Source organism: Vigna unguiculata, chromosome 8 (genome assembly GCF_004118075.2).
Source record: "Vigna unguiculata cultivar IT97K-499-35 chromosome 8, ASM411807v1, whole genome shotgun sequence".
NCBI lineage: Eukaryota > Viridiplantae > Streptophyta > Magnoliopsida > Fabales > Fabaceae > Vigna > Vigna unguiculata.
The window spans coordinates 1,610,676-1,621,453 of NC_040286.1; the positions used below are offsets into that span (position 1 = coordinate 1,610,676).

General features: G+C 32.4%; 2 protein-coding genes across 3 annotated transcripts; both read left to right on the forward strand.

The window, feature by feature from the left end:
- The first annotated feature begins 395 nt into the window (after positions 1–395).
- LOC114193577 (protein DETOXIFICATION 33) lies at positions 396–5,515 on the forward strand. The gene is made up of 9 exons (XM_028083433.1): positions 396–816; positions 2,835–3,030; positions 3,300–3,645; positions 3,739–3,825; positions 4,004–4,060; positions 4,151–4,389; positions 4,543–4,661; positions 5,061–5,147; positions 5,274–5,515. The coding sequence occupies exons 1-9, from the start codon at positions 556–558 to the stop codon at positions 5,331–5,333; spliced, it is 1,452 nt and encodes a 483-aa protein (XP_027939234.1). The 5' UTR covers positions 396–555; the 3' UTR covers positions 5,334–5,515.
- Positions 5,516–6,657: 1,142 nt separating this feature from the next.
- LOC114193088 (30S ribosomal protein S9, chloroplastic) lies at positions 6,658–10,110 on the forward strand. Of its 2 annotated transcripts, XM_028082784.1 has the most exons (3): positions 6,658–7,033; positions 9,442–9,730; positions 9,832–10,110. In XM_028082784.1, exons 1-2 carry the CDS (start codon positions 6,713–6,715, stop codon positions 9,727–9,729), a joined length of 609 nt encoding a protein of 202 aa, XP_027938585.1. In that variant the 5' UTR covers positions 6,658–6,712; the 3' UTR covers position 9,730; positions 9,832–10,110. The 2 variants fall into 2 exon arrangements, with proteins under 2 accessions (XP_027938585.1, XP_027938584.1); XM_028082783.1 differs by having other exon boundaries at positions 6,659–7,033; positions 9,442–10,110.
- Positions 10,111–10,778: the final 668 nt, after the last annotated feature.

The following is a 10,778-nucleotide window of genomic DNA, read 5'->3' on the forward strand; positions in this document are numbered from 1 at the left end:
ATTTAATAACGTCGTTAATGATATTGATATTTAAAATGACTTACAAAATTAAGTATTGATATTTATATTAAAATTTAGTGGTAATAGTCCTAAATACCATTAACGGTATTAATGATTTTTTTTTTTTGAAAGGACCTAGTTAAGACACTTTTGTAAAAGTTGAGACTTGATTGACTCTTCTTTACAGACATGTATGAAACAGACACATTTGAACGAAAGTGAATATCATCCTATTAATTAAACCAATTAAAATAAAAAATGAGATTAAATTAAATTAAAATTTTGTATTTATATGAAAGAAAAGTACCTCAATTTTCTAGCATGGCCGTAATACCTTAGCTGCCATTCCGACCCCTTCTTTAATACTAATTAAATGCAGTTGGTAAAACCTCCACATCTCTCCACTTGCCATTCCCATTCTCTCATTCACATCTTCAACACTCCAACACTATATATAAAACCAAAACCAAACTTTGTCTGATATTCAAACGCCACTAGAACTTCTCATTTTTCTGAGTGAAACCAATATATCAGTGACAGAACAAGAAACCAAACATGTCAATGGACACTCCCTTGCTAGAGAACACTCAACCCTCTGACACTGCTGAGGAGAAGACACTGAAATTTGTTGTTAAGAGTTTCGGTTTTGAGTCCAAGAAGCTATGGAGACTTGCAGGCCCTGCTATCCTCACCTCTATATGTCAGTACTCGCTCGGTGCACTCACTCAGACTTTTGCAGGCCAAGTTGGTGATCTTGCTCTTGCAGCAGTTTCTGTAGAAAACTCTGTTATTGCAGGTCTTGCTTTTGGAGTCATGGTACTCTCTCAAACCCACCTTTCTCTTCTATTTCATGCCTTCTTTTTCTCAATTTTCTTCATCTGTTTCTCACAGTGTCACCAAGAAATTTGTTTCGTTTTCTGGGTTGTTGCACTGTCTGCATAATTTGTCTGGTTTTCTTCGGAGCACTGTCTGCATAATTTGTTTGGTTTTCTGCATAATTTGTCTGGTTTTCTTTGAAGAACATTCTGTATAACACGTGTCACCGTCTACAGAGGAATCTAAGACTCTAAGTCGGTTAGAATAATATTTTAAAAATGACAAATATACAATATTAAGAGAAAAAGTAAAATTGTTTCTTATATTTGTAATAATGTTAATAAATATCCTCGTATATACGTAATTTGTTTGGTTTTCGGGTGCTACCGTCTGCATAATTTGTGAATGAAATAAAGTTTAGATTTTTTTTTAACGTAGTTTTAAGGGTTAAATATATTTTTATTTCTTAATTTTAAGTGAATTTTAGAATTAATTTTTTTTATTTTATTAATTAAGTTTTTTATTTTAAAAGTGTATAAATTTAATTTTTTTTATGTTTATTTAATATTTTAAACGTATTTTATAATAATATTTGAATTAATATTGAAGTAAAAATATATTAAATAGTGTAAATAATTTAAATATTATTATGAAATGTATTTAAAATATTATATAAACTTAATAAAATTTGGTTAAAAAAATTAAATTTACATATTTTAAAAGATGAATGATTAAATTGGTCAAAAATTTTAAAAAATAATTAAATTTAAATTTTACTAAAATTTGAAAAGAAAAAACATATTTAATTTAATCCTATTTTTAGTCGTGTTTTTATTCCATGTACTTAACTTCTCCGGTCTATTTAGTCAAATAATGAAAATGAAGAATTCTACTTTTTACAAAATAATTAAATATCGGTCACATATAAGTATTTTTATGAATAAAACTATGTTTGTAGGTGATAAAATGTATCGAGTATTTTCTGCAGCAGTGGAAAGGTATTAATTTGCACGACTTTCATTTACTAAAAATTAAAACTAAATTCCATATAGGGTTCAGTAGCGTGGGGCAGATTTTTCACGTCACTGTCACGATCACAAACTTTTCAAACTTTTCCAACTGTTTCTAAAGTGATGTACACGTACACGTGTGAATAGCTACAAAATACAATGAAAAAAGTCAATCTATAGTATAAGCATTGTTAGAAAATTTACTATAATTAGCGAAATATTTAATTTTAAAAGAATCGTGTTAAAGAAATTGTGTTTTAAAATAATAATTTCAAACTTGTGTTAAAGATGTCCTATTTTGTACTACGAATTTAATACATTTTAATTTTTTTAGACTCAAAAGAAAATTATACTTGCATACATATTTATTTACGGCTTTTTCAATGACTTCAATTATATACTCTTTTAAATGTGTAAAAGTCATGTTTGAATGTACAATTTTTTTTTCATTTTTACAATCGTCTTGAAGTTATTTGGAGGCACAATTTTTCTTTTTCTTTTTCTTTTTTTTCTATGAAATTTTATTATTTTGTATAATTCTTTTAATAAACAAGGTAAATTTTGTTTGGCACAAAAACTTGTCCGAATACAATTTTTTTTTATATATAATATTATTTATTTAGGAAATTATTATTTTTTTACTCAATTTAATTTTTTTATAAATGGAATGAATTCTTAGAAAAAAAAGGAACCATTGGCAAAATGGGGTAATTTTCTGATGAAACATTATATATATATATATATATATATATGTGTGTGTGTGTGTGTGTGTGTGTGTGTGTGTGTGTGTGTGTGTGTGTGTGTGTGTGTGTGTGTGTGTGTGATGCTCCTACATTAAATTGAATGGCTTAGTGTTGAAATAATGTGAACCAAATTAGTTTGACACAGTGGATTAATAGAAACTGGTGTGAGTGTGTAAAATTAATGAGTAATGATTGATTGATTTTTGGTGAGTTTTTTTGATGATTAAAATTGATGGATTGTTTATGTTGTTGTTATGGGGATAAGTTGGGAATGGGAAGTGCCTTGGAGACTCTGTGTGGGCAAGCTTTTGGTGCAGGGCAGATGAGGATGTTGGGAGTGTACATGCAGAGATCATGGGTCATCTTGTTCATCACTGCACTTCTTATGTTACCTATCTATATTTGGTCACCTCCAATTTTAGTGCTCCTTGGACAAACATCTCAGATCTCACATGCTTCAGGTTACCACTCACTCTCACATCTCTGTTCAAAACACCCACTTCAAATCTTAGGAACATCAAATGTCAAAAACTTGTAAAACAAATATGATAAGTAAGATAATATGAGATATTCATATAGTCGATGGAAGAACTATAAAGTTGATTTAGTAGTAAAAATTTGGAATAAAAGATGAGAGAGATTTTGAGTTCAACTCTTTTCCGAACTGACAAAATATTAACTACTAACATTTGTCCATAAAGAAAATGACCACATGTTTTTGTTTTGGCAGGAAAATTTGCTGTGTGGATGATACCCCAGTTGTTTGCATATGCTATAAACTTTCCAATCCAAAAGTTCTTGCAGGCACAGGGGAAAGTGCTGGTGATGTTATGGGTATCAGTAGGTGTTTTGGTTCTGCACACAGTTTTCAGCTGGCTTCTTATACTGAAGCTGGGGTGGGGTCTGGTTGGAGCAGCAATCACTCTCAACACATCATGGTGGTTGATTGTGATTGCACAGTTGCTGTACATTTTCATCACAAAATCAGATGGAGCATGGAGTGGATTCACATGGCTAGCATTTGTGGACTTGTTTGGTTTTGTGAAGCTTTCTCTGGCTTCAGCTGTTATGTTATGGTATTTTACTTTCACTAGTCTGCTTCATTTTCTGCATTGAACTTGATTATGTATGCTGCTAAATTTGAACTTCTGAGATGAATATTGTGGCAGCTTGGAGTTCTGGTATCTGATGATACTGGTGGTGATAACAGGGCGTTTGGAGAATCCTCTGGTGCCTGTTGATGCCATATCTATCTGGTGAATCATTTTCTAACCCCCCAAAACCCTCCAAAGTCTCTTTCTCTTGCAGAAGTTGAAAATTCAATGGCTTAAAAATGTTTTCATACCCTTTGTTTGTTTCATCACAAAAAATAGTGATTTTGGTACTTGTTGAGAGTTTATAACCGAGTACTAATACTTGTTTTTATGTTTCCAGTATGAACATAAATGGCTGGGATGCCATGATTGCAATTGGGTTCAATGCTGCTATAAGGTAGTCTCTAGTGTCGGTGTCAGATACGTGTGTTGTTTTAGGCTTTTTACGTCTGTTGCAGATAGTCTGAACAAGAATGTTGATGTATAGTGTGAGAGTATCAAATGAACTTGGTGCTGGTGATTTCAAGGCTGCAAGGTTTTCAGTGTGGGTGGTTTCAATTACATCAGTGGCCATAGGTGTTGTGGTCATGATTGTAGTGCTATCAACAAAAGATTATTTTCCCTACTTGTTTACCACCAGCTCTGCAGTTGCTCATGAAACAACTAAGCTTGCTGCTTTGCTTGGTGTCACTGTGCTTCTAAACAGCCTTCAACCAGTGCTATCTGGTTAGTCACTCCCACAAACTATGAAACTCTCAAATTACAATCCTTTTTTTACATGTTAAATCCAAGTTTTAATGCACAATTTATGAAGTATATGCTATTTCTATATGTGTGTTTTAAAATCTCATAACTTTTTCCATGATAAAACTTCATTAGGTGTTGCTGTTGGAGCTGGTTGGCAATCTCTTGTAGCATACATCAACATTGGGTGCTACTATGTATTTGGATTACCAGCAGGAATAGTCTTGGGATTTACACTTAATTTTGGAGTAGTGGTGATTTACCATCCTTCCATTCTCTTGATATATGTTATTGTTGAGTTCAGATTCTTTGTTGAACTTTTGATACTGTCTGTCTTAGGAAGACGGTATCAAAAACTCAAGAAAGAATTCAAAATCTATATGTAACATCATGAATCTTAATTGTTTGTCTGTGTCCTAGTTTTGCAATTTTGTGTTTTGACATATTTACTATCATAGTAACAGGAGTCCAGTTTCTCTGCTAAGTTTTTTTTACTGACTTTTGCTGAGCATTTAGAATAGTAAAATTAATGATTATTAGTGTATTTTGAAGGCACCGTATATAAATAACATAAAAAAACCGATAAAGAATCCGAACTCTAATAATACTGTGTAATTTGTTAATCTTACACTTCTTGTATGTGTGTAATGCAGGGTATTTGGTCAGGGATGATTGCAGGCATAGTTTTGCAGACCACAATCCTTATAATAGTCACTTCAATAACCAATTGGAAAAAAGAGGTTAGTGCATTTCACATTTATTATTCCCCAACTCTTGAATTTAATCTTGCAAGAGTTTAAGGAATGTTTGAAGGTTAATGTTCCAATGGAAATCAGCAATCTTGTTTTTTGTTCAAATTTTCACAGGCTGAAGAAGCAGAGAGTCGTGTGAGAAAGTGGGGAGGAGCAATTGCATATGATCAATGATTTTTTTTTTTTTTTTCTTCTTTCTTTTTCTTTATGCCAGTAGAGTCCGTGGAATTGTACCAATAATGAAGAACTTCATATTTTAGGCATGTATTAGAGTGAGAATTTACAAATTTTGTTTTAGATTATATTATAGGCCTATTTTTATAGCCTTTTTAATAGATAAAATCACTTCTTCCTAATTGCTTTTAAAATTTTTTATACATATTTATTTTAACTTTTCAGGATAACCAGAAGCTTGCAAAATCTAATATTTAATTCAAATCACAAACAACCTATTTTAAATAATTTCTCATATAATCATATTTTTAAGAGTATTTTATTTATGATTATAACCAAACAAAAAATTACCTTTTCTTAAATTTATAATATAATCACGAAATTATTTTTCATCAGAAACATATTTTGGAGTCTATAAAAATAAATCAAAGTAACTTTAAAATGGCTTTAGATACTAGTTAATGTTGACACAAAGAAATGAATAATTAATTCAACTCTTCACAAAAGAATTTATATTAACAAACAAATCGTTATCCCCTTTATCATTTGACATTGACAAAAAAAAAGAAAAAATCTTATCAATGTTAGCTAAACGTTTCCCAATTTATATTCAGAAACAAATTCTAGCAAAATATTGTAAAAAAAAAAAAACATCATTGTTGATGATAAAAAAAACATTGCAGATATTGACCAAAAATTTAATTCACATCAATAATAGAAACAATAGTTTTCCCTATATTTACTAATAAAACTCTAACTAATATCCAAAAAAGAAAAATAATAGTGAAATTCACAATCCAAAAAAAAAAATCTAACAACTTAAATCTTAAAAAAAAACTTCTATAAAAATATTAAAAAGAAAAACTAATAACCTTAATCCAAAAATAATCATCTTAATAATATTTCAATCTTAGTTAAGTCAATAACATTTTAACAAAAATTAAACTTAGAAAAACGAAATTATAAAAAAAAAAGAACAAGAATTCAAGAATACAAAAAAAAAATTAAATTCTTATCTTTCAAGTAAAATTTTAAATTTCTAAATTTTCTAAATTTAATTACTTTGATGAAAAGAATTACAATTTTAATTTCTCTTAAAAAAATTACATAATCAACATATTTTGTCCTACAACACTTTAAATTTTCTAAAGAAAAATAATTTCTTCCTTAAAATTCCCTATGCAATAAGATAGAGTTTTTGAATTTCACTGCGTTGTTTCTATGTTAGAACTTATTGCTGGATACATAGAGAACGTTTAATTTATAAAAATTCTGATGATAGTAAAAAAAAAGATTTAAAATAAAGAAAAATCTTAATAAATTCGTTATCCCCTTCATCTGGCGTTGTAGAATACACTATCCACTCAGGCTTGTCGAAAATGGCGGTTTCACTTTCGGCTATCACCACTTCCCTCTCTTCACTCTCTTTCTCTTCTCACATTTCTCAGAGACCCAACACTCTCTCCTTCGCCACCAACCTCTCCCTCTCGCGCTTCCCCAAAACCCCTTCTCTCGTCGTCTCCGCCACCGCGCTCGCCGAACCGGAAACCGAAGACCTCAAGAAGTTCGTCAAATCGAGGCTTCCTGGTGGATTCGCCGCGCAGACCATCATAGGGACCGGTCGCCGTAAGAGCGCCATCGCTCGCGTCGTTCTCCAGGAAGGAACCGGCAAATTCATCATCAATTACCGCGACGCTAAGGTCTCACTCCCTCTCTCCCTGCTTTCTTTCTCTGTTTCTTTCAAACTCTCACGCCACTTTATCGGTTTTGTTTTTATTTTGTCATTAACCGGTATTTTGAGTTGTGGTTTTTAATTTGCCGAGATGTGAAGGGCATATATCTCAGTGTTTACTGTTTAGTTTGTCGAATTGAGATTCTCAGTTTCTAGTAAGTCACCAATTTAGTTCCTCGAAGTGCGTAGTGTAGTTCCGTTAGTTCTGAGTCTCAAAGAAATTCTACATTAGTTCGGTAAAGTGCAATTTGTCAATTATATTACTCCAAAATAATAAATTAAAAGTTTGACTTAAATGATATATTAACATATATTTAGGAATTAGAATGGTGGCAAGTGGATAAATTTAGAGATTTAGATAGAATGATTCAACTCGAAATTTCAGGACTTCTATGCCATATTAAGTTGATTTTTATCTACTTAGTAATTTTTTTATTCCAGACAGGGTCTTGGTTAGTTGATTTGGGTTGTCATAGGTTCTGTAAGTAGCTCAATCATTACAGTCTATGAGTTGATGAATTAGAGCGGCTGATATATGCTTGTATTGTGCTAGACTGTGAAATTCAATCGATTCAGAATCTTCTGATTCATAAACTCTATGGTATCTGGTGTGGTATTGGAAGTTCTTTGGCTTCCTGTGATTTCTGTTCTTGCTCGTCAATGGCTGTCTTCCTTTCTTCCATGGATGTTTGCTCCAATTCATTCTCCCTTCGCACTGTGGATAACCCTTGTCTGAACCCGGTTTTTTCTTAGCTTCTCACCAGTGACCATTACTGCTAATTGTCCTGTCCCATGAAAATTGCCTCAGTTGAGAAATCAGATAGTTTTGCGGATGGCACAGTGAACACAGAAGATCGTTCTGGTGCTGTGCTGCTTCTGGAATGACAGAGTAACTAAAGTGGCTTTCCTTTTTTATTCCAATTTTGTCTCCAAGGAAGTTAATGCGACTGAAATTGCATTGAACCTGAAGCACATTTTTAACAACATAATGGACATCGTGTTTTTCAGTTGCCGGAGTTGATTAACTGCTCTCAGGGGTCACTTAATGTAAATCATTGTAAGACTGAAAAGGGTATCTGGGAAGAGCTGGGTGAGTATTTCTGTGAAGGTGTGAAATCTCTTCTTGAATACATTTTACATAGAATGTGTCATGGGCTTCCTTATGGGCCTTAATCACGCGTTCTCCCAAGTCAGAGGTTAGATTATACCAATGAGAGCATCCAAATGTTACGGTTGAGGGAAAATTAATGGAAATAAACGAGCCACTATACTGAAGAAAAGAAGATAACAATTTTCATTCATGATTTCCGACTACAACGACCTGAATTATTTAAAAGACCAGAGGTAACTGTACTGAAATCCAAGGTTAGACACATCCTACAGGTAAAGGAAAAAGAAAATTTGAAATAGGTCACTTCAAATAGTAGTTGTTGAGCCATGCTGACCTAGAGGACATCTGTTTGGGCTTGGGAATGCCCATGTGGCCTGGAATGTCATGAGTTGCTCACTTTGGGCTGTTAATAGGATCCCATACTTTCCATTAACAAGATTTTCTACCTGATTATTCAGGAAGAAGACGAAGGAACTCGGTTCCTTGACTGCTCAATTTGAACTACTAGTTGCATATGCAGTGCCAACTTCTGCTCCACAAACCAGGACAAACTTCTGCTGAAAACAAGAACACCAAAAAGATTGATTTCATTGTGCTCATTATAGGATCTTTTTGTTGGGTGGGGGGTGGGGACTCCAACTTGTTCCTATGCACTTGTTCACATTCACTCTGGCTTTGCATGGTTGAGTTGATGTGGATAGTTTTCAAGTTCTTTTTGTTTTCCACCATCTCTACCAAGCATGCCTTGAGGTGTGTCATTTTATTTGGTGGCTTAAATGTTACATGATATAATTTGAACATCTGCCTGAGTTGGATTTTTGCTTAAGTTCTTTGTTTATCTTAGTGGAAGAAGAATTAGTATTACGAGTTATGATGACATAATGTATATGTGTGGTGGGTCTTTTGCTGTTTTATTTGAAATTAATTTTGTATTTTCATATTATGAATGGGTTGCTTTTACTAGTTTGTGTGATTGATGTTTCTTGGTGGCTCGTGTTTCTTTTTCACTATTCATAGTGGCATGAAGAAATTTCTCATATTGTCATCTTGGATTTAGGATTTAATAAGAAATCTGGTCGAATTGCAATCAGATAATGTTCTGGTTATTTGTAATCTGTTGACGACATTTTTACAGTTGTGATTGTATCTTTTAGGAGTTTTCATTTTTTAATGGTTTTTTCCATCTCAGGTCTGTCTGTGTGTTATTTATAAATGTTATTTCCTTTTGATTTTTTTTTTGTCTGATTTACATTAATTTTGTGCAGGAATATCTTCAAGGAAATCCATTGTGGCTTCAATACATTAAAGTCCCTTTGATAACTTTGGGATATGAAAGTAGTTATGATGTTTTTGTCAAAGCTGAGGGTGGTGGCCTCTCTGGTCAGGCTCAGGCAATCTCTCTTGGCATTGCCCGTGCCTTGCTGAAGGTGAGCGAAGATCATAGAGCACCTTTGAGACAGGAAGGACTTCTTACCAGAGATTCCAGAGTGGTTGAGAGGAAGAAAGTTGGTTTGAAGAAAGCTCGTAAAGCCCCTCAATATTCCAAACGTTGAGGTTGGGATTTTACATGTATGGTTTGTCTTTTTCTGTCCTCCAAGTGTCTCTGGAATTGGATTATATCGGAAACAATTGCTTGTTTTCATTTGTTGCTGTAGATTTTCGTTAGAGAAAGTAAAGAGAGATTGAGAAGTATCCCAAGGCGTGTATGTATTCAGAATCTTGCCCTCTGTTTCCCCATCCCTTGTTTCCTTGATCTGTATGGAATTGGGAATTGTAGGTATGATAATATTTCTCTCTTTCACCCCAACCAAACTAGTGGTTTACTACTATAGTTTTCATGACCTAAATTTTGTGGTATTTATCCTTCATTTCTTATGCCTATTTGTTCCTTCATTTGGCATATTGAAATAAATAATGACGTGTAACGTGTGAAATTTCTTATTGTCTCAATTTTTTCATCGTTTTTCAGAGATAGACATAAACTTTCATTGGTTGTGCCTCTAGACATCATTCTGTCACAAGAACAACTCTTTTACAGAAACTCTAGATAAAATAACACCAAAGAAAATTTGGATGTGCAACAATTTAGTTTCCATGCCTATCGCCTCATTTAACTTTTTCTTTATAGATTTAAAAGAATATATGATATTATCTTGTATCAAATGACAAATAGTTTTAAATGTAAGCACTATATTCTTCTATTAATTCTTGCTTGCTTTTCTATGATAAGCAAATACTTCTTATGCATTCAAAATATTAAGAGAAAAAAATATGCCAACAGTCTAAAGTGTTATCACATTGTTATTCCATTAAAATTTCATATATGTTTAGTTTTTTATTTTTTATAATAACTAAAAATAATATCAAATAGTTTTGACATTTTAAAAGAAGAAGAAACGCACAACTCGACAGGGGAAGCATGACATTTTAAATTAAATATGGTTTTGCTAAAGAATATTAAAATCAACTTATTTAAAATCATTGAATTCAATTAAATGTGTCTCGAAATTAATTGCTATAATTCGTAAGAACTGCTAAAAAATGTACAGTATTTTACCCATACTATTGAACCTATTGATCTACCCTCATTAAGTTTTTACAT

Bases quoted from the DNA above. Each gene is read 5' to 3' on its own strand.
- LOC114193577 (XM_028083433.1), top strand. From the start codon at position 556: ATGTCAATGGACACTCCCTTGCTAGAGAACACTCAACCCTCTGACACT. The intron at 3,646-3,738 runs GTATTTTACTTT...ATATTGTGGCAG, and splicing joins GCTTCAGCTGTTATGTTATG to CTTGGAGTTCTGGTATCTGA. The intron at 5,148-5,273 runs GTTAGTGCATTT...AAATTTTCACAG, and splicing joins TAACCAATTGGAAAAAAGAG to GCTGAAGAAGCAGAGAGTCG.
- LOC114193088 (XM_028082784.1), top strand. From the start codon at position 6,713: ATGGCGGTTTCACTTTCGGCTATCACCACTTCCCTCTCTTCACTCTCT. The intron at 7,034-9,441 runs GTCTCACTCCCT...AATTTTGTGCAG, and splicing joins TCAATTACCGCGACGCTAAG to GAATATCTTCAAGGAAATCC.